Source organism: Empidonax traillii, unplaced genomic scaffold (genome assembly GCF_003031625.1).
Source record: "Empidonax traillii isolate 1590-97213 ecotype Southwest subspecies unplaced genomic scaffold, ASM303162v1 scaffold409:size521033, whole genome shotgun sequence".
Classification (NCBI taxonomy): domain Eukaryota; kingdom Metazoa; phylum Chordata; class Aves; order Passeriformes; family Tyrannidae; genus Empidonax; species Empidonax traillii.
Window position 1 is genome coordinate 86,109 of NW_020955602.1, and position 23,499 is coordinate 109,607.

At 35.8% G+C, this 23,499-nt stretch overlaps 1 protein-coding gene across 2 annotated transcripts in view; it reads left to right on the plus strand.

The window, feature by feature from the left end:
* Positions 1-23,195, plus strand: part of LOC114062458 (macrophage mannose receptor 1-like) — a 31,832-nt gene extending 8,637 nt beyond the window's left edge. The window contains exons 6-30 of one of the 2 annotated variants that reach the window (XM_027893861.1): positions 193-339; positions 1,230-1,412; positions 1,971-2,128; positions 2,525-2,635; positions 3,797-3,912; positions 4,342-4,490; positions 5,509-5,708; positions 6,002-6,129; positions 6,754-6,841; positions 7,395-7,524; positions 9,700-9,738; positions 9,845-10,008; positions 11,027-11,094; positions 11,474-11,574; positions 12,220-12,362; positions 12,581-12,686; positions 13,458-13,654; positions 15,165-15,267; positions 15,982-16,214; positions 17,388-17,553; positions 19,093-19,245; positions 20,767-20,883; positions 21,147-21,314; positions 22,385-22,420; positions 22,851-23,195. In XM_027893861.1, the coding sequence (XP_027749662.1) occupies positions 193-339; positions 1,230-1,412; positions 1,971-2,128; positions 2,525-2,635; positions 3,797-3,912; positions 4,342-4,490; positions 5,509-5,708; positions 6,002-6,129; positions 6,754-6,841; positions 7,395-7,524; positions 9,700-9,738; positions 9,845-10,008; positions 11,027-11,094; positions 11,474-11,574; positions 12,220-12,362; positions 12,581-12,686; positions 13,458-13,654; positions 15,165-15,267; positions 15,982-16,214; positions 17,388-17,553; positions 19,093-19,245; positions 20,767-20,883; positions 21,147-21,314; positions 22,385-22,420; positions 22,851-23,050 (3,404 nt within the window). In that variant the 3' untranslated portion in view covers positions 23,051-23,195. The remainder of the gene's footprint in view (positions 1-192; positions 340-1,229; positions 1,413-1,970; positions 2,129-2,524; positions 2,636-3,796; positions 3,913-4,341; positions 4,491-5,508; positions 5,709-6,001; positions 6,130-6,753; positions 6,842-7,394; positions 7,525-9,699; positions 9,739-9,844; positions 10,009-11,026; positions 11,095-11,473; positions 11,575-12,219; positions 12,363-12,580; positions 12,687-13,457; positions 13,655-15,164; positions 15,268-15,981; positions 16,215-17,387; positions 17,554-19,092; positions 19,246-20,766; positions 20,884-21,146; positions 21,315-22,384; positions 22,421-22,850) is intronic. The other variant, XM_027893862.1, reaches the window with a different exon arrangement.
* Positions 23,196-23,499: the final 304 nt, after the last annotated feature.

Here is a 23,499-nt window from a genome sequence, read left to right on the forward strand (position 1 = left end):
ATAAGCATATAAAGAAATGTTTTGGTGGGTACTTCTAAATTACATTTTCTTATCTCTGGTAGAAAAATAATTGTAGCAGTAAAGTCACGAGCCTATAATTGACACATTAAAAGGCTGGAAGTAAATTGTTCTTTTAGCTGCTGAAATAAAACCTATGCTACATAAAAATAATTTGGTTTTCATTCCACGAAGGAAGCCCTGAGCCTGAGCCTGAGAAACTCTGTGCAGTACTAAATCCCAGAAGAGATGCTAAATGGGAAAACAAGCCATGTGAGCTGAAACTTGGCTACATCTGTAAAAAGGAAAACTCCACAAAGGATCCTTTCATTCTTTCATCAGGTATGTCAAGTAAATAAAAACCCCATTTTGATAAAGACAGAATTTGTGTCACTAAAATTAATATTTGATGGCTACCTGAAAATTTTTTTCAAAAAAGTAAGAATTGTAATTTGTTCTTCTAATATGATGAGGGGTACAGAAGAAAGCATACTGTCATTTCTTTAGCCCAATATATTTTAATGCTGAAAATGTTCCTGAAAATGTACCCAGTAACCACACAATCTTTTTTTTACTGGGATAAGCTGTACACTCTTGTGAAAGTATCATGGTCTGCATGGATATGAAAATATAGTTAGAGATGCCTCACCCTTCCTGCAATGCATTCTAATGAAAACACTGAGGTTTATCACCGAAGACTTGGTAAAGTGGCACTGATAGGCTCAAAGCAACATCTTGGTGGCGTTGCCTGTAACCTAAAAGATGGCAAAAAAGAGCAAGTTCCTTTGGAACACTTTTCTAGTACACTTCTCTCTGATTTATTTAATGAGACTCAGTATAGGAAGCCACGTGTGCAGAGAATTACTTACGCTGCAGTAATAATGCCTTTATGGAATACACAAAACATAATTTGGTAGGATATATTGTGTGGAAACATTATATATGAAATTCCAAACTATTCCTCTGTCCACGAGTGAATACTTCACAGTAGTGAAGTCCAGTAACAACTGGCTCCAGTATTTTCCTCTTTTGTTTAAAGGCAGTAGGCTTTCTGTAAAAATACAGTGAGAACACACAGACCAAAATACATGTGAGTAATGAATAGAAGAAAAGAAGAATGCTTATTTGTAATAATTTTCATTCTAATTAGTTAATTATTGATTTTAAATGTAATTACAGTTATTCTAGACTTCAGTTTGCACTTTAAAAATTTCAAATCTTTTGATTTTGAGGGGATGCAGAGCCTGTTAAATGCCCAGAAGGATGGTTACCCTATGGAGGTCACTGTTTCATGGTTCACAGAGACCCCAAAGAGTGGAGAGAAGCCCTAATTTCCTGCAATGAGAGCAATGGCAATCTGGCCAGTATCCACAGCCCTGAGGAGCATGACTTCATACTGTCTCAGCTTGGCTACAGTGAGTGCACTACTAGGGCAGTGTTTGGTACACATGGAGAACTATATTACTAGAAATCTTAAAGGATTTAAATAAAATAATTCTTACTTGTTTGTTATGAACATTTGTAGGGAAGGCCACGGATACATGGGTTAGAAAAACCTCAAACACCTACAAACCACAAGAGGAATCATTATGCTCTCTTCATTTTTGCTTTCGTTCTTTTTTTTTTTTTTTTCATTTGATTTTCATTTGTTTTTCACTGCATGAAATCACTTGAAGGAAATAACAGCTCTAGTTACTGGAGCATTTCGATTGATTATCTGCCTCGGACACCTTGTAGCTGTAGATACTGTAATGGACTTTGCTGATAAAGCTGAGGAATCTTATTTCCTGCTAGTATCTCATTTTCTAACTTCTTGAAAGAAGAATGTAAATTAGGGCTTAAAATAAATTCCTGTGTCTTTAATATAGATGAATGCACTTTGAACCATTGCAATTTCAACTCCTTTCCACAAAATCTTGCTCCAATGGACTATTTCAACTTGGGTAATAACACAGATGAATTTCTGTTCTTAGAAGCTGTGGATGAGCTGTGGATTGGCCTGAATGACCTCAAAACTCAAATGTACTTTGAGTGGAGTGATGGGACTCCTGTTACATATGCCAAATGGTTGCCTGGAGAACCAACCCATGAAGTCACCGGGGAAGAAAATTGTGTCATTATGGCAGGAAAGGTGAATCATTCCACATCTGTGCAGCACTGTACTATTTAAGTTTTGGTTGTATTTCTAGGTTTGTTTTTTTTTTAATTCAACTTAGCAACAAATCAGAGTGGTATCTTCATTCAGACATATGGTTGTCCTAAATGAAATTTAAAATGAAGTTATATATAACTAGATAAATATTCATATCTGACTGTGAGTGTACATTATATGCCAAGCAAACCTTAACTGTCTGCCATGACGCTTAGTTTAACATTAACCTCTCCATTAAGCACAAATACTTGGAATTCACTAAAAAGCAGAGAACTTCATTGTCCCATTCAAACAATATTTAAAAGAAATAATAATGTTTCTAAAGGAAATAGGTTCTGCCTCACTGTTTTTCACCTCTTCCCAAATTGCAACTAGGATGGATACTGGGCAGACAATACCTGTGACACAAAGTTAGGTTACATCTGCAGAAGAGACCCACTACAAGGAGTTTCTGAAACAGCAAAGACTGATCCTGCCTGCCTGAAGGTAAGAAGAAAGCATATCCAAGAATCTGATTAGCGAAAATCCACTGTTTTCATAAGCTCCACTTGACACTGAAACTACTTTTTTCTTTCTTCCCTAATAAGTGTGATTCTACAACAAATTCTAGGTGATGATTTTCATTAAAATCCCATATTTAAAATAAAGTTATTTTGAATTTTTTTTTGAGAATATGAGTCAGGCCTATTATCTCAGAACTGTCCGTAAAAGAGGCTAAAGCCATCACTGTGGTTTTCTGCATATTTTTTATATTGTTCTACAACCATCTGTGGTTATTGAAGCTGTAATAGGGACTGCTAACAATTTCTAGACTATGTGACATGATGCAAGATGATGACAAATCTCACTATTCAAGCCAAATCAAAACAGTAAAATAACTTATGAGTGAATTTGTTTTGAGCAAATTATTGCATGTTACTGGGGGTTTTTTCCCTTCTCTTTTCCCTCTTTTTACTTTTCTATTTACTACTATTCCACATTTAGCAACCTTTCCCACAAGCCCATACGGGGAGCAGAACTGAGACTCATTGTGCTCAATGGAACTAAGCAGCAGCCAAATACTGAACACAGAATGTATTTACCTTTCTTGGGTGCAGCAAGCAATCTATGAGCTGGCATAAAAGGGAAAATGACTTAGAATTCAGCTGTAATTTTGAGGATTTTGCTTTTCAATTGCACTTATGTTAACTATTCAGTTAGACTTTTAGGTGAGCTGATGAATTAAAGCAACTAATTAGCCTAGTTACTGTACCTTTAGCCTTGAAATATCAGGAAACTTGAGTCAGCATCTCTACTATAACACAGACTGCTCTTTTCAGTTCTGAGCAAGGAAATATTTTATTCACCTGATTCTGAATGCACTGTCTGTTCTTAGGAGAGTGATAAGTTCCCTTGACTTTTATAGCAGTAAAAATGTATCTGTTATTAGTTGTCAAAGAAGTGAGACTCATATGCATGAAATTTTTCTGCACTTAATGTTTGCTCAGTTTAATTTCCATTAATGCACTGGAATTCAAATGAATATATTCAAATTAACACATTTGGTTATACTAAAAATATGTTGATTTAAGAATATTCACCAAAGTTCAAGTACTATAACATATACTTTTTTTTTTACTGCAAGTACATTTCACGTGTTCTTGACAGGGCTGGGCAAGACATGGTTTTTACTGCTACCTAGTTGGACATACCTCTGTAACATTTTCAGAAGCAAAGAAAACCTGTGAAAGGAGTAATGGTTATTTAACGAGTATAGGAGACAGGTATGAAAAAAGTTTGAAAACTGTATATCTGGTGTAACAATATTGGAATTTTAAAAACCAATTGAGAACTTTTTTGGGGAAAAAAACCCCAGAAAACCACAGAATATCCTTTTTCTGAAGAAAAAATAATAATAAGCTTTTATAATAATATGGCTTTTCTAAATAAAAATAATTTACATGTTGATGTTTTACAGTACTTTACTCTGAAAGGACAGACAACAGCAACTTCTGCCCTGTAAAGAGCATTCAGGTCAATGCACCTGCTATTGAAGCTAGTGCATTTGAAACCCAGTTAAAAAACATATTTCTATGTAAGGCAAAGCCTAATGGAGACTCCATTCATTTTAATCTTGTGAAGTTTGGAATGCTGAGGAATGGAAAATTAAAGGGAAAGCTAGGTTTAACGCCATCTAACTCCTGTCATTTCAGATATGAGCAAGCCTACCTAACCAGCCTCACAGGTCTGAGCTCTGAAAAGTATTTTTGGATTGGTCTCTCAGACGTGGAAGAGCGAGGGAGTTTCAAGTGGGTGACTGGTGAAGGTGTTCTATACACAAACTGGAACGCAGCAATGCCTGGTACTCTATCATTGTAGTAAATCTATGCTACTAAGGAACTTCCTGTGTTCTAATTCAAAATTGTTTTCCAGCTTTGATAAAACACCTCCATGATGACCCACACAAACATTCTGCCTTTGAAACTGGAGTGTCTTTGATGCATGTTCTTAGCACTAGCGAGGCTGCAGCTTGAATCCTTGTTTCAGTTTTGGGCTCTTCACTACAAGAAAAACATTGAGATGCTGGAACATGTTCAGATAAGGGCAATGAAGCTGGTGAAGGGTTTGGAGCACAAGTCTGATGAGGAGTGTCTGAGGGAGCTGGGATTGTTTAGCCTGAAGAAAATGACACTCTGGGTGGACCTCATCACTCTCTACAACCACCTGAAAAGAAGTGAGGGTTGGTCCCTTCTCCCAGGTAACAAGAAATAGGGCAAGAGTAAATGGCCTCAAGCTGTGCCAGAAGAGATTTAGATTGCATATTAGGAAAGATTTCTTCCCTGAAAGGGTGGTCAGGCCTTGGAATAGGCTGCCCAGGGAAGTGACTGAGTCACCAGCCCTGGAGGTATTTACAAGACTTGTAGATGCGGTACTGAGGGACATGGTTAATGGTGGACCTGGCAGTGCTGGCCTAATGGTTGGACTCAATGATCTTAAAGATCTTTTTTACCAACCTAAATTATTCTATGATTTTTCTATGATGCCATGAAAATATTTCTTTTTTGACTTCTCAATGTTTACAAGACCAAAATCAAACTGAGAAGGGTGAAATCCCTTCCATCCTTGGTGACGGGCTGCCAAATCCTTGCCGTGAGTAGCACAGGAAAGAGGCAGGCAAGGGGCTGTTCATGCAGTCAGAGGGCAGGGAAGATGATGAAGGACTTGACTTTCTGGTTCCCCCTTTTGACAAAGCTCCTCTTCTGAGTGGACACTACACTTAATATTTCAAATAGTCTTTTGTAAATTAATCACGTGAGCTGTAAAAATGTCAAGGGAACCACTGGAAAACACATTTCACCTTTGTTTTACATCTCACAAAGGAAATGAAGGTGGCTGTGTTGCCCTAAGGACTGGAAATGCAGCTGGACTATGGGATGTTCAAAACTGTGAAGTAAAGGCAAAGTTTCTCTGCAAAAAATTAGCTGAAAAAGTCACCATTCCTCTCACTCCTGAAACTGTTCCTGATTCCAAATGTCCATTGGGTTGGGATACAAGCAATAGCACTAATGCATGCTTCAGAGTAAGTATCGTTTTTTGCAACAGTCCTAGCCTAGTCATTAAACAGAAGAGCACCAAATAGACAAGGAATCTAAACCTCAAAGAATGGCATGCTATAGCTCAAATGTAATAAGATTTTATACAGTTGTTCAAATATCACTGCAGTTTTAACTCTAACAATGGTTAGGTTATCCAATTAGCATACTTTTTAATCTACATTATACATGATAATTGCAATGGAAAGATTTCCTATTTTTCTTATAGAAGGCATATGTTTAACACACTGTAAATACAGTGTTCTACCTGCATCTACAGGATTTTGTGAGAGAAGAATACCAAAAGAAAACATGGTTTGAAGCCCGAGATTTCTGCAGAGAAATAGGAGGAGACCTGGCTACCATTAGAAGTGAAAAAGAGCAAACAGTGATAGAGAACTTAATAAAGTAAGCAAACAAGAGATGTAATAACTGATAATCTGGTGTAACAACACATTATATAGTAATAAATAATAGTATTCTTGTGTTGCTCCTGAGATAATTACTTAAAAATCTGGTTTTTATCATCATCATAAGAAGAAAAATAACTGAGAAAATGGCTCAGATGGGTAATATTTTCAAAGAAATTTTTGAAATTTCCGAAGTTTGTCATAATCTGTAAACATTTTAAATTCAGAAAAAAACAACCCAACAACAAAATTTGTTGAATGCTTCTCCTTCAGACCCTTTTCTAAGTTTGTTTACTGAATCATTTTGAAACTAAATTGTGTCTTCCAGCAGCCATGAACATTTTATTTCTCAAAGAACACTATAATCACAACATCAGTCAAGGAAAACAATATGTTATGTTTTCAATACAACCATTTGCAAAGTAGGAAATTTTAAGGTGTGAAGTTCACTTGCTTGCCAATGGGAGTTTACTAACCAACAGTACTTTTTGGTTTTAAAATTTCTGCTGTATTTGAAGTCTTCAATAAGTGTTGAGTTATTGTCCTAACATAACTTGTAAATTTGGGCAGCACTAACCATATATATCCTCTTCTTCCCCTACACAATTTTTTCACACTCTAGGAAACAATCGCCGTCATCTCAGCCTTTCTGGATAGGTTTGCAGTGTTTGGATCCTGATGGTGGGCTTTTCTGGAGTGATGGATCACCGGTGAGTGTTTCACCTTGCCAGTTTCTTTTTGTTCTGATTTTTTTTTGCTGGTGGAGCTGTTTCTATGACCAGTGCACTTAAGTTGTACAAGAATTTCCAAAAATGTCTGCCTTGCAACTGGGTAACTCTAAATCATTATTTTTCATACTGGATTGGGAAAAAACCCTCACAAACAAACAAGAAAAGGCCAGTAAACCCTGAGGTTATACCATCACAACACTGATGGTCACAACAGGGGACCACATTCGGCTCCTGACTTTTATTAGTTACTGGTGATATATTGCCATATTCCTTTGCCCTGCTTTTTATTTTTAATCTCATTTGATTCCAGTTTTCATGGGACTGCTACAGTCTTTTAAACGCTGCATAAACTCAGAGCCTTTCTTTTCTCTTGCATAGTGTCTGTAATTGCTGTAATAGCCCACACTGGCTGCACAGAAGAGGAAAGAAAGGAGTGGTTTGAAACTTTGGCACCACTTCTCATTCCTTACATAGTACAGCTTTTTTCTCCTTTATGATAAGAATAAAAAGTAAAGCTGTGTTTCATCTGTAGGTGAATTATAAAGCAAAACATTTTTTTTATGATAATGCATTTGAAGATTGTGGAGCAATCAGGGAAGACTCTTCATGGATTATGGAGCACTGTGAATACAGTCATAACTGGATTTGTGAAATAAAGAAAGGTAGGTTACTTTTTACCCTAAATTCTCTTTAGGAAGAAATTTAAACTGAATCAAAGCAGGAAGCTCTGCAAGCTACATACTGGTAAAAAGATTGGTTGATTTCACAGGAATTTTGCATACAGAAAAATAGATCAAGACATACAAATACTTTCATACAACATTTTATCTGTTAGTGATAAAAAGTTTGTTTTTTTTTTTTTTTTTTAAAATTCTATTATACACTTTACTGAAATTATACTTCTTTATGTAATTATGTAAACATAGAAAATAAGATGAAAGAAGAGCTTACCTTGTAAAATCTACTGCTCTGCAGAAAAGCAGATTTTGGTCAAAACATAAATTCTGATTGACATGAAACTGATTGTTTCTTGGAACTTTTACCTGTAGGGAATATCCAAGCTGGGGGGCATAAGGAGACAAAGATAGAGAAAGAGAGGATTAAAATTTGAAAAAAAAAAGAAACACTTGTTTAAATTTCCATATCCTTTGTGAAATGAAACTTCAACTCCTCTGCTCAGATGTCGCTAGGATGATAGACAATACATTAGTGTCCTATTCTAATCTAAACAAGACTACAGCATCATAGAATCTAAAACATTTCTGTAACAACAGACTTACTGAAATAAAAAGAAGGTAATGAAAGCTTAAAAATTCATATACTTGAAGACAACAAACAGATTCACATCTTCCTCTCATACAAGTAGTGACATCTCTGTTGATGCTTCTGTAGGTTTTTTCCCCCAAATTAAACTACTGTTGGAAAAAATATTCTGTGAAATAAGAGAGGAATCAATTATAACTATGTGTTTACATATTTTAGTTCCCAGACTAACAGCAGTGTTGCTTTGGTGGCTCCCTGGGCTCCTTGACAAAAGCAGTAAGGGTTAACATTTCAAGTGATACTTCTCTAAACAATATAATTTCTGTGCTGGTGAATTATTCAAAACAATCTCATTCTAACCAAGGCGCATAGTCTCAGCTTCTCATACTTAAAAAGTAATAGTCATAGACATCTATCCCAAAGACATGTCATAAAGATACTTTTCCTGGTCAGTTCCTTTGTAAGTTTTCACCTGCATGATCATCATAACTAAAAATCATTAGCATAAGTGTCAATCATAGCTGTATACTGTTAATGATTATTAGTGTATGAATGGGAGAAATTATAGCCTGATGAAATTACCATCATTAGTCAGCAGTACATAATGGCGTGCTGAAAGATGCTGAAATAGACATAATGCTTCGTACGTCCAGAACAGAAATACTGTGGTTTTCTGTTTGAAATACTGTCACTGATCACACAAGAGATTATTTTCAGAAGTTGACTTAACTTTTCTTTTCACCCAAGCATGTGTGTCACACACTTAGTTTAATGTAATTATACTTACAACAGCACAAGCATTATGATGAATTCGTGGGGGCAAAAACCCCATAGCGTCATAGAATGGTTTGAGTTGTAAGGGGTCTTAAAGATCATCTAGTTCCAACCCCCTGCCTTTGACCAGGTTGTTTAAAGCCCCATTCAACCTTGCTTTGAGATTATAAAGGTGACATTTGTTTTACATTTTTATAGCTCTTGGCCTTGCATGTTTAGAGAAAACTTGCTCCAATATCATACTCCATGTGAGTGGAAATTTTTCCTTTAAATTATTTTTCAAAAGCTGGTGGATTTTCAGTCAAGTATAATTCTTCTCAAAGAAGCTACACAGAAAAAAAGTTTAACAAACAAATAAATAGTAATAAAATGTAAAATAGTTTGATGCAAAACTTTGTTTAATATTTGAATTTCTTGTTCAAATACAAGACATAAAAATTGTTCAAATTATACCAATACTCATGTATTTTCACTATTTAGTTTTATTTCAGCAACAAGTATTCTTTTAGACTACTTTCAGTCATCCAATTTAGGCAACATTTGGGATGTACAAGATGCACTTATCAAAAATCTGCCAAGACAGAGATGTAAGCCTGTAATGCATCTTTTATTCTCTGAACATCCACTATTTTCTCTGCACCAAAGATACTATCTAAATATATTCTACATTGAATATGTAAAAAACAAACAAACAAACAAAACCAAACACACCAAAATCATTTCCATTAATTGAACACTTATATTGGCTCAATATTTGGCAAATGTTTTACGTCTTCATTTTTCCCCTCATTTCATTACAGGGACACCCTTGAAACCAGAACCTCTGGGCCCTTCTGCCAGTAAGCTTCTGTTTATTTTCACTTATCTAAAGGGTGGTATCATGTAACACCAGCAGCTTTGCCTAAGAACTATGAAGAATGCAGACATTCCTCTTCTGTGTTGCAGCATATGAAGTCACGGAAGATGGATGGATTATGAAAGGAGACAAGCAATATTTTTTCAGCCCAGAAAAGATTTCTATGGAGAAAGCCAGAACATTCTGCAAAAACAATCATGGAGATCTTGCTACTATTGGAAGTAATAATGAAAGAAAATTTTTGTGGAAATATGTAAGAGGAACTTTGGCTATCTTATATACTATATGGCCTATATACCCTCTGCTTGTGAAGTACAGAAGAATGTGCTTACTGCATAATATTACTACATTTTATTAGGATTAGATTTAAATATTCTATGAAATAATATTTGTCCTACAAAATGGATCTTCACTTTAAGGAAAAACATACAAAAGAATGTTTACCATTTACTAGGGTTGGTATATTCTTGTACATTCTAATCTGAATAGTGTTCCATTCATGACCAAAATATAAGGAGCAATGAACAGGCAGATTAGATGTATACTCAGAAAACTCCCTTTGGCAGGGTGGTTACCTCTCATCTGAATATCATCTCCTAGAATACAGTGTTTTATGTAGATGTGAGGCATCTGCCAGTCCAACTCTGATGGTCAAATTTGATGATCATATTGCCCTCCAAAACAACTTTCCAAAGAATGGTTTAACCTGGTTCAGGTTAGACTGATGAAATAGGACCTTCATGAATTAGTTTTCCCACAACATGGTCAAAGCACGGCAGGGGCATGCTAACAGCTTACTAGCCTGGATGGTGCCTCAAACCTCTGCCATAATCCTGTTTGGTTTTGCTAATACCAAAGTAGCCACACAAACTCCTGTCTGTTTCACAACTTGCTTTTATTTAGTGAAAAAAGATATGAAAGGAGGAGAGGACAGACAGTTTGAGACACAAGACTGACAATAATGACAAAACAGGAAAGTACCAAAAATTTCATAATAAATTTTTTTTCCTCAAGTCTTCTCTGATGTTTCCTTTTTCAATTGAGAACAGAACTTTGAAAGCTTTGGTCATACCAGTAATGCAGCCAAAACTTGGAAAGCATCCATAAAAACAATAAAGCAAAAGTATGTGCTGTATGGTATCTCAGGTGACTGACCATTTAAACAATAGGTACTCATCTTTTTTCTTCCATAACGTAAAATTTACACTTTTCCTTTTAGATGTCTAATAAATATTAGGAAACACAGACTAAAAATATGGTTTTGTGTTTAGATCTTGAAAAATGGCAAACTGGATTCGTATCTCATAGGATTAATTCAGAATGCTGATCAGCAGTTCAGGTAGGTAAATAATATACCAGGATTCATAAAAGGTGGTTGTAGAAGTATTGTACTGCCAGAGCTACTTCTGAAGGAACCTCTTCAATGGAGTTAAATGCATGTTGAAATGTGTGCTCTCCCTTGGTTCCACTACATTGTACTAATGCTGTTTTAAATTTAATTTTTATAGGGAATAGATACACTAGGAATTTATAGATTCTAAAAATAAAGGTATTCTGGTATTTGACTTGATATGCAAGGATTTCATTTTCTAAGGTCTTTTGATCCTAATGGAATCTCCACTTACAGACTCAGATGTTTTTAAAAATATTTTTAGCATGTTAAGGTAGATTTTTCTCAACCGTTCCATGAACATTGAGTAACCACTACTGTTTTTCAGTTGGTTGGATGGAAGCCCAGTGCACTATGCAGCTTGGGCACAGGGTGAGCCCAACTTTGCAAAAGGTCAAGAAAATTGTGTGGTCCTAAATAAAAAGGATGGTGAGTTACACAACCCTGTTTTTTTTTTTTTTAAAGTTATTTTATGAGCACTGCTCTTCCTCTGTTTGTTAAAAATGTCTTGTAATTTTTCACCCATTCTTTCTCAGGAATTTTGAGAAATATGCTTAATAAGGTATACTCATTATATCTGAGGTTTCTTCAGGGGCAATAATAGCCATTAAAGTGGAATATAAGATATTAACAGGGAACGCAGGAACAATGCAATCACTGATTTTTCAAATGCACAAAAATATGTTCCATTCAAATCACCTGCAATTTTTGTATAAATAATTAAAGAATAATTAGCAAAGGAATATATAGCAAGTTTCACATTTTACAGTGTTTTCTCCAATAAAGTGTTATTTACACTTGCATCTTTCAGTGCAACAAAGCTGTTTGGGTGGGTTCTACTCAGAGATCAGAGAGTTGCCATATCAGCCACCTCATACAGCCACTTCTCTCCTGATCACAGCAGGATCAAAGTCCCCCTGCAAGCAATGATGATGGGAAGCAGAGTGGAGCCCCATGAAAACACATATTCCTAGGCAAATTTCTTTTGAACTTACAACCATAGAAGCCATTTCACTTACCCACAAATTTCAGTCTTATTCAGTGTCTTATTACCTACACTTCAATTGATTTCAGGCTTGTGGAATGATGTCAGCTGTGGCTTTCCCAATGGCTATATCTGTGAGAGGCACAGAAGTTTTATAAATGCAACGCTTCCTTCAGAGGTACCTTCACCTCCTGGAGGATGTCCTGCAGATTGGCTGTTATTTAAAAATCAGGTATGGTAACTTTTGTCTAAGCACAGTTACATTAACCCTTAGGAAGGTACTTGAAGATATAGAAGATGCTTTTTGTCTCTCGGACATCTAGCTTTTGACAAAAAGTTGTATTACAAAAATTAAACAATTGCCTAATTATTGCAAAATAGTGGTTTTGCATTTCATACATAAAATTCCTTTTGCTGTTATTCTAACAGTCTGTACCTTTTTTCCCCTAGTGTTACAAATTTTTTGGCTCTTCCTATGATTACTGGATTACTGCAAGAAGAACTTGTATGAGCCTTGGAGGAAACCTGGCTAGCATACATAATGAGCAAGTACAAGGTACAGTGCAACAGTACTTTAAGTAATAGACAGCCTTTACGCTGTATACAGTGGACATTTCCTGCAAAGAAGAAAAGAGTCAGTATGTAAATATATATATTTTATAGTATGTCTACTCAACATTGGTTATATGGCCATGGCATGAAATATTTTTAGAATTGGAACAGTCTGTTTAGAGCATGCTAGCGGTGCTAAGGATTGCTTCTTCCTGTACCATGCAAATTGCCTTGTGTTATATATAGGTATAAATTAGTATAAAATTAAAAATCCAGATCTGCCATTTGTAGCTTTAGACACAGAAAAAGAAACAGAATGCATGGTCTGTTTCTCGCAGAAATAGAAAGGGATATACCTCTGCCTAAATTCTGCCACTTAATTCAGAATGTCAGAGAAAGGCACATTTTCACTTTGCCTATGTTCCCTGGCTTCCATTTGCAGCTATGTACAGCTGCACATTTCTATCAGTCAAGCAGCTCATCCTGACTGTTGAAATAAGTAAACTCATTAGATATCATGGTGGTCAGACAGGTTTTTTGTCTCTTTCCTCTTTCCAATCTTGCTGCATAGTTCCAAATATGTTCTGAGACTTTTCAAGGCAAAGACTTGGCGTAACCTTGAAATAATGAACTCAGGTAAAATTCTGATCACACGCTAATTAAAATGTTTTTATAAGACCTCAATGAACAAAATAGTTAAGTATTTGTTTATTAATTAATGTTTTGGCTGATGACATGACACAGTAATTTTCTTTTCTCTTGGCTTTTTTCCTAGCTTTTCTCACTTACCATTTGAAGGATGTTTCAAATGATCCTTGGATCGGTTTGAATGACCTGCTCAGTGAACTCAGCTTTGTTTGGGCTGATGGAAGTGCTGTCTCATATACAAACTGGGCTCCAGATTCTCCAAAACTTGTAGAACCCTATTTGTTTGACACACTGCGTCCAGAAGATGGCCACAATCTGCAACAGGTAAATACCACTCATTGTTTACCACGAAGTTTAAATCTGAGGAGCAATACCGCTTCAAGTAAACAGCTCACTTCACTACAGACATCGCCCAGCATTCTCCACAACTTGTTCACTTATCTTTACAATGGGACTAGTGATAAAAAGTTTCAACTTTTGAGTATTCTAGCTATATAAGAGCATGAAATAGCATTGCTGTAATTTTGGCAAAGTATTTGGTGAAGTACTTGGCAAAATTGCCGCAAAGTACAGATTTAATAAAGATTGGATATACTGAATAAAGTTTTCTTTTTCACAGTAATTTGTTGCTCATTTTTCAGAGAATATAAATGCAATATTAGAATTTTAAAAGTTAATGCACAGAATCATTTTCATGCCTAGGAAGGAAGGAGGAGAGAATGCAAAAGGAAAGAGATCAAAGTTTTTTAACATTTTTACTATTTAAATTTGTAATTGAATTGCTAAGGGCCAATAGATGTCAACTACTTTCTAAACCAATAAAACCCTCTCCACTTCTAGCACTGAAAGCAAACATCAGAATGCTGTAAATAAAATAGCATTCTACATAATCATACCAATATAGACTGATTTGCACACCCACATTCCCTTTCTTCCATTTATTCCTATATTTTGCTTTCAAAACTTGGCCTTCACACTATGCCATTCCACTCACTGCCCATCCTCCCTTCATTTTGGTATCCTCACCTTCAACGAACCCAGAAACCATAGCTCTAGACATCCAGCTTAATCTGCACCTGAGTCAATTCAAACTGTTCTTGCCCATTTAGCCCCTGGTCAAGGCATATTGGAAGACATAATGATACTGCAGAATACAGAGCTTCACTGTAGCTCTGATAACAGTCCTAGGAAAGGGAAACCAGGAAAAAAAATGTGCAAAGGTACATCCTACTTTTCTCCTTCACCTTTAATAATGTTAACAGATCTCTCCTTCAGAGAATCCTTTTCAGTGGACTGAAAAATTCGGCATGGCAGATTAGTAGGTGATTGCAGCTTGTAATAAACTTGATGTTCCAGCTTATTAAGAGATGCTAAGAAGTAGATGATGATAGCTCTGCTGAGGACTGTAATGTAGGTGATTTTGTCAAGAATGTCCACTTTTTAAAACTGGCTTTGCAAATTAAATACAAAGCATGACCTCCATTTCATTCTTATTCAAAATCTTATTGATGGTTGCTCATTATTGGGACAGAAAGTGTCACACAAAGTTCTCAAAAATAATAGTGCCTCTTAAGTATATCTCCTTGAAAAGAACAAAATGAACAAGCAGGTTCAGCTGAAGATTGCAAAGATTTCAAAGGGTGTACAAAGGGAGAGCTGGATGCCAGCAAGAACAGAAAAGGATAAAAGAAAGGTGTTTCTAGAGTTGTAACACATACCCTAAAACATCAGAATTCAAAGGAAAAAAAGGAGTAAAACTACTCAGGGAGTTACAGTACTTTGTTATAGAAACTTTTTATATCAATGTATCCATATCTTTCTGTTTCTCCAACAGTTTGATTGCGTTTCTCTGAAGAGAGGTCCTGCTGATGACACAGGAAAATGGAACAATGAGGAGTGTTATAATTCAAGAGGATTTATATGCCAGAAGAATAGTGGTAAGTTCTGTATTGCTAATCTTGAAATTTATAGCACAACAATTAAATCACTTTTCTTGTTTGATATGCTTTATTCGAGTTTGGGTTTGTTTTCTTTTGGTTTTGTTTTGTTTCATTTTAGTTTTTTTTTTAGGGAAAGTATCAGTAAAAGGCCCATCCTGCCTCCCAGTATTACTTAGCAATATTTTGGAGAAGGGAATGATAAAAAACACAGCAGAAGTTAGGAAATTATTCTTTTTTTATTTTTAATAGATAAAACCCACAAAAATTTTAATTACATATCTTTATAAGCATCTATAGAATATCAAAACTAGTAAGTTTTACACTTATCCAAATAAATCTGATTTAACCAAACAAACTTGATGGTTACAAAGCTCCTAAGCTGCAAGGAGTATTTTGAAAACAGGAAGGTCAGGTATGGTTTTTTTTACTGATGGGGTGAATATACCTTTACAACATAAGATATTGAGCATTTATAAATTCAAAAGTCAGTTGCTGAAAATATATTTCATCCATAAAGTTTACTGCTGTTTTAAAGTTATCTTTTACTTACAAAAAATTAAGAAGAAGGTGTTCCATTCCATTAGCAATTTTATACTAGCATTTTATACTAGGTTTGTAAATAATGAAGATGTTATTCAGTTGCTCAATTCAAATACGTGACTTCCAGATTAAACTGCTCTTGTGGTGGTTTTTTCCCCCTTCTTCCTACAGATCCTGCACTCTTTCAGTCATCAGCAACAGTGCTGGACTTTGCTTCTGACCATTCTAGTGGCATTAGCTATTCTGTCACCTGTTTCAAAATGAACTGGGAGGAAGCACACAAAAGCTGCAATAACAATGCCTCAGAACTTGCCAGCATTTTAGACCCTTATAGCCAGGCACTGTTGTTCTTACTTGCACAGGAATATGGAGAGCCTCTGTGGATTGGTCTTAACAGCAACATGGTAAGAACACGTACATTACATACAAGAAGTCAAGATAACACCAGACCTGATCTTACTTTATGCTCTCATCTTGTTACTCATAGGAATTTCTGACAGTGTAGTGCTAAAAACAGCATGTTAGATCAGTATGCTTCCTCTTTGCACTGGAAATCTTCAAATAAGACTTGTGTAGTGGAGATTTTGAACTAAGAATTCTTACAAGTTTTAGCACAAGGAAATATTCCTGCAAACCAGTATTTAACAATGTTGTATGTTGTTTGGAGTCACTTGAAGTATCTTGAACATTTTGAGTTAATTGTAATCTAAAAGATCTTCCAGGAACAACATGCATCCTGCCCTCCTGCCATGTGTTCATGTACCTCAGTGATCAGTGCCAAGGTATCTCAGGTTACACACCTGAGACCTGAGACACACCTGTGTGTGCTTATGTTCATATTTTACTAGAGTGTTCTTATTTATGCTAGCAATAGCAAAATACAGTTGTGGACAGAAACAGGGTAAAAATTAAAGGAATCTGGAGGCTGGCTATATGATATGGTACATATTGACCAACAACTATATTTTTGAAAATGCAATTGGTGTAATTGCTCCAATTAGATGTTACAATACTATGGGAAAAAACCCTTCCATTTGTGAGTATCATTGCTCCTATTAAGAAGTTAGAATATTATGGAGAAATAATCCTTTCTGTTTGTGGGATGTCTCCATCAGTTGTATGACAGGAGAAGGTGAACATTTGGAGGGTAGGTGTGTTTTGACATGCTACACTCTTCACCATGAATCACAGTCACAGTAACTACAACAGCGTTGCTCGAGAACACTCCCACCCACGCTTCCATTTTCCATGCAGACATTTGGGCGGTCATACCAACATGATGTCTTATCTGACTCCTAGTTTTATGGAGACGTACCTCCTTTCAAGCCTCCTTTCTTTCTTTCCTTCCCTTTCCCAATGCTTGAAAAATGCTTTGAATTAACGTTACACACTTTTTGAAAGGCACTCAGCTCTGTGGATGACTGTACATTTGATGCAGTTAGTATTTACAAGCTAAAAGGGGGCAGCAGTAAGCATATGATTCCACACTGGTTACATGAGAGTCCTCTTGAAGATCCTGTGTAGTAGCTATGTCACTGCAAATAACCTTGAAATTACCACATACATTTTGCTTCCAGACGAATGGCAAATATCAATGGATTGACAGATGGAGATTAGTTTACAGCAAGTGGTCCAGCGGAGAACCAAAACAGACATTAGCATGTGTCTACCTAGACACTGATGGCACCTGGAAGACAGCTTCTTGCAAGGAAAAACGCTTTTCTGTCTGTAAAAAATCAGATGGTAAGTAACTGCGTACAAATGTTTTGACGGGACATTGTATAGATTTATCAACTGTTCTAAATATAATAAGCCATTGGAAAAATAATTGGTTTATATACCAGTGTACAGGAAGACATGAGTAGCAACTAGCTCTAAATATCCACCTGAACTCTTCCCAGAAGTAAACTGATTCGTAATAATTACCGAAAGCCTAAGAAACAAAGTATTGTACACTCATTGGTTTTTCAGCTATTCATTTTAATAGGAAAAGCAATTCTCTAGCTATGAGATCTGTTTTTATTAGGCATTACATGACATTCTGTATCCAGTTTGAGGCATCAAAGTTTGAAAAGGTTCTCAGTCAACTAGTTCATATGACCAGGAAACAAGAATTAAAAGAAAAGATTGGAGTTGGATAAAACACTAAGAAACAAATTACTAAGAGAAACCATAGCATCTAAATATTAAAAATTAACCTTATGGAATGGAATTTAATTATACCCTATGTCTGATAGAGGTTGGAAAGGGGTAACCCTTAAGACTTAAATACAGCAAGGAAAACCTTCCGATTTTATCAGAACTTTAATAAATACTCTGGACAGATCAGGGAATCTCCATCACTACAGCTTGCAAGGAACAGGCAGGACAAACATCTGTTAAAAGCAGATATCAACTTCATGTCACTTGTGAGACAAGGATGAAGTAAATAACCCCTTGAGGAGCATTTCAACCACAAATTTCTACAATTTACATGAAAATAAGTATAAATATGATTTCACAATTTAGTTATATTCTTGATTTTGTCAACATTATGGAAGGTCTTGAATCATTAGCAAATTTAAAATTACATGCCAAATTGCATTCTAAGATGTTTTAATTTGGCAAAAATCCTTAGATTTTATACATAATGTCCCTTTCCACTTTATTATTCTGGAAATCTCATTTGAGATCTGAATGTTCCTTAATAGGGAAAGAAATAGACTGTAGAAGACTAACAGGAAGAAAATGTAATTTGGCAGAACATTTAATTTTCACTCCATCTGCATTTACCTACCCATCCAAAATCTTCCTATTATATCAATCACTATGGAACATATTCAGGATGCAGTTTAATAGGAAATCCTGCAAGCCATGATTAGTTATACCACACTTTCATACACAATCACAATTTCTGCTATACCGTTTTGATCCTATCAAAAAAATGAGACAGAAATAACAGAAGAAATTTTAAAAAATAGTAGTTTTAACTACTTAGGCAGATATTTATGCCAGAAAAGCAACTGCATATTTTATCGACTAGACTAATTACAAAAATCACCATTAGACAGAATCTATACTTCTTATAGACTAGTGTATCTTCCTAATCACCTTGATAAATAAATATGAAGCAAAATATTGTCTCAAACACAAAATCAGAGGCATATTCAAGCCCTTCTTTGACATGTTTCATTTCTTCTATGATTACAAACCTAACAGTCTGTTTAGTTTTGTCTTACTAGTATAATGTGAAAAACAAATGTTATAAAATAGTTGGACTCCAACTACCTGATCTTTTATCAGTAATGGCCCCTACTGAGCCCCCACAACTTCCTGGAAAATGCCCCGAGTCAAGAGGACACAAATCTTGGATACCTTTCCATGGTCACTGCTATTACTTTGAGGCCTCCAAGAAAAGAAGCTGGTCTCAATCTCATCAGGAATGTGCCCGCCTTGGTGAGTGTTTTGTCTTAGAAAGACTGCTGATATAATTAAACACACAAAATTATAAATAATATTGCTAAGCAAATCTCAAATTACTTTAAAACTTCAACTTTAGTGCTTATTTGGTTGCTTTCTTCAAGCATGTTTTTCCCCAATAAAGGTAAACTTTATCAGATACAGCAGCATTTCTTTTCTCAAACATAAGGTGAAATGCGAATACCTCAAAAAAATTAAATTTCTACTGGTTTTATGCTAATCAGTAATTGGCTAGGGAGATAAACACTTTTATAGACCCACTACGGCACTGGCTGCAGGGTTGGCGTTCCCTTCCCCACACAAGAAGGAATCCACAAGCAGTGTAAACCAGGAGACACAAAGTCATAGAATAGTTGTCTTTGTTAGTTCCAGGGCACAGTTTGTTAACTGGATCCCACTGGTTGGACAACAAATGAGATGGAGGAGCTGTTTAGCTTTCATGAACCAGTAGAGAACACACCCAGGCACACAGCTCCTGCTCTGGAACAGCCTCCATGCTGTCCCCATGGAGGGAAGAGCAGTATGTTTATCAGGGAAAGGAAAAGCCACTTTGCTCCACAGTTCTGTGATGCAACACACATTTCAGTGTGACTAAGAATAGGAAACATTCTATACATTAGCACTATACATCTGAGCCATATTCTTTTAATTGTAAGAAAATGAAAGGATTTCTAGAAGCATTTCCTCATGTATCTGAAAACACTGACCCATGAATGAGCAAACTGAAAAAGTAGCTTTGAAAAGGCATTTTACTCCACAGCTGTACGACAGCAGAATTCCTGAAATTGTTCTGTAGAAAGATAAAAGACATAACTACTACAAAAAGTAAACATCACACTAATAACCAGGATGCAAGGTCACGATGGGACATTGCTCCATGTTCTGCCTGTTAACCCAGTGGCCAGGCCAGGAAGGTGCACATTTCCTGATGACCCCAATACAGCTTTGTGTATTTGCAATGTCAGGGCATATGGCAATTATAAATCAACTTCTGGACATCTTCTGGACTGCAACCTCCAGCTGCTGACACATTCTACCTAACCTTGCAGATGCAGTCATCAGGGACTGCTAAAACTGCTGTCCAGCCACCGATGGGGGACAGAGCTGTAGTGCCAGCGCACACAGGCATAGTGCTGACCACATGGTGCTGACCACATCACATGTATCTCTTTAGCCTATTTGCACCACAATCTGGAGTGTGGTCAGACCTATCCAAAAAGTATCCCAGGAGAGCAATTTTGCTTCTCTAAATTACTGAAAGCCAAAAAACATCCAGAAAATTTCAGAAACTACATGTCTTTTTACTGATTTGCATCCATACAAAATGCAGACATGCTCAAAATACAACAAAAAGATTTAATAACTACAAAAAGGCCAGTGAATATGATATGCAAGAATTGATGTCTCTTATATATTTTTGTATAATTTTTATGTGTTTATTGACTTGAGCTTTAGGAAAATGAGACATTGTGGTGTATTCCTTAATATTTTTTTCAGGTGCTGATTTGGTATCGGTAGAAGACTATACTGAAGCAAACTTTCTGGCAAACACCATTAAGATACTCCATGGAAAATCACCAAATTTTTGGACAGGGCTAAAGAAAGATTACAGAGGTAATATCTTTAATATTGAATCACACGTTATCATATCATACAAAATTATATGTTATATTAAAAAGAAATCAACTTTCTGCACTTGAAATTACACATAATAAAAATTATACAGAGTTTATTTCCCAGTATGCCATTTGCTTAGAAATGTAACTGAAACATTTAACTAGCTATTCATGTTAAAAATTTTCATTTTCTCCATCACAACTTATTCTATTTGTCTAAACCCTTGTAGTTTATACATATATGCTCATTTTAAATATTAGAACAGTGGGTATGGACAGACAAATCTGCAATGGATTTTGTCAACTGGGAAATGGGAGAACCTTCAAACAAAAGGTTTAAAGATTGTGGAGAAATATGTGCATTGTCTGGCTACTGGAAAACCAATATCTGTTCTTTCAAAAAAGGATATATCTGCAAAAAACCAAAAAGTAAGTAATATTTCTAATGCATTAAAGTTAATAATGCCTGATAATGTATTTTCATTGTATAATTAAAAAATGCAAAATAGTCTAGGTTTATGAGCAAAACTAACTGACTCTAATAGCAGGATGTGGCTGCCTAAATACTAACAAGCCCCATAAGCCCTCTCAGATGGCTGCATCTCCCATAAGTCCTGTAAAACTACCACCAGCCCCATGGAGCCTTCATAAATACTTCAGACCCCTATGTTTCGGCAAACTAAGCTCAAAAACAACATTTTGTTTCATTTCCCTGAATATATTATCAAAAAAAATCTTGTTCTGGTAAGTGCAATGAAAACTGTCTTGTAGAAATGCTGAAATTGGTGATTCCTTTCCCTATTGACTTCTGATCTGATGGATTACAGGAATATTATAATACACATTCTTGTGGCACTCTTTGTCTAGAGTAAGACAGAACCATGTTTCATGAAATGCTGGTAGTATCCTGACATAAGAATTATCATTTGTAAGAAAATGTTCGATTGCCAACTGAGAATAAATGAAAGTGGTCTAGAAAATGGACATTTTGTTTGGTAAACTTCATATTTCTGTTCACCTTTCCATTACTTGTTATGGAAGTGCAATTACCATAGGAACCACTTCCATGTGGAATGGTTGTCTCTGACAGCTGGGGCAACCACAATAGAAGGTACTTTTCAGCTCAAGTAAAATGCTTATGATGTGTCTCTAACACTCAATACCTTCTTTCAGGAAACGTCTTAAAATGATTAGGGATCCTGTCAGTAGTTCTAAAAAATGAACATATCTGAAAACACTTTTCAATATAACAGAAACCTGATTCTAATTTCATGTCTTTTTTGGGGTATCTCAACTGAGGAGGCCAAATGCTCTTGGAATTAAATAGCCAATCATCCTAGCAGAGTGTTACACATACTTAGCTCCATCATTCTGGGAGAGGAACTGTCACTAGCACAGTGAGGGGGGAATTGTCAGACACACTGGGACCTAGGAAGTTGGAAATGTCTGTTTTCTTTTTCTAAAGCTTTCAGAATAAACATTCTCTTTCCTTTCAAAAGCTCCTGAAAGCACAGAGGTGTCAACAGAAAATATAGGTAAGCATACTTCATTTTAAGTAGAATTATAAGGCAATGTTCAAATATAGCAAGAAGATGATTACATAGCTTCTAAGTATCAGTTTTGAGGGTATTTAAAAAAAAAAAAAAGTCCATATGCTATATCTGTGCCTCAGTATAGAAAATAGGGCTTGCTCTGAAGTAAATATTTATTTGCTTTTATGTTCATATTTTTAATATTGGGCTTTATTTCACTTTCATGTTCATAGTTTTAATATTGAGCTTTGACCAGATTTAATTATATTTTGTTTGATTTTGTTAGTAAAAAAAACCCCAAACTCATATGCTGAAGTGGAAATCTACAGGCACATCGCCTGTTTCTGCTTTCAGGTTAAAGAAATCCCATTTATTACTAGATTCTGAAATCCTTTAAGATCAAAGGTGTTGCTTCCATTGTATCTCATTACAGAAGAGAAAACGGAGGAAGCACTTTCTGCCGGCATCATTTGGCTGTTCATTCTTCTAGCTCTTTCTATAGTTGGGGCTGGAAGCATAATTTACTTCTACTTGAGGAGGAAAAGACAAAACCTACCACAGGTTTCAACCAGAATGACTGGATCAGAAGGAACTGTGGATATTCAAGATAAAGATGCACATACCGGAATGTAGTCTGGCCAAATGCCTACATGTTCCAACTAACAAAATCCAGGCCATGGATCAGTGAAATCTTCACGTTTTCCTTGTCTCCTCTCAGTCTCCTCTGTTCTCAAATACAAAGTTCATGGATTTATATAAATACACACACATGTACACGTCTTCCAAAATTCCCTCCAAAGTTTTAGAGTTGTTTAGTTTGGGGAGTGTATATATGTTTTTCACATAACTGGGCATGCCTGACAAGTTGGCTCCAGAGGTATTATATGAAAACTCAGACATATATTTACTATTTGAAAACTATTCAACTCAACATAGAAATTTTCCTTTTTGCACACAGGAGAAATCATTACTCATACCTTCAAACTATTTTTTTTCTGTGTATTACCTCAGTGGAACCTACACAATATTGTGCATTTCAGGTTTTCAGCTTCACAGTACCTTTTCATTCATGCAAAACCTGT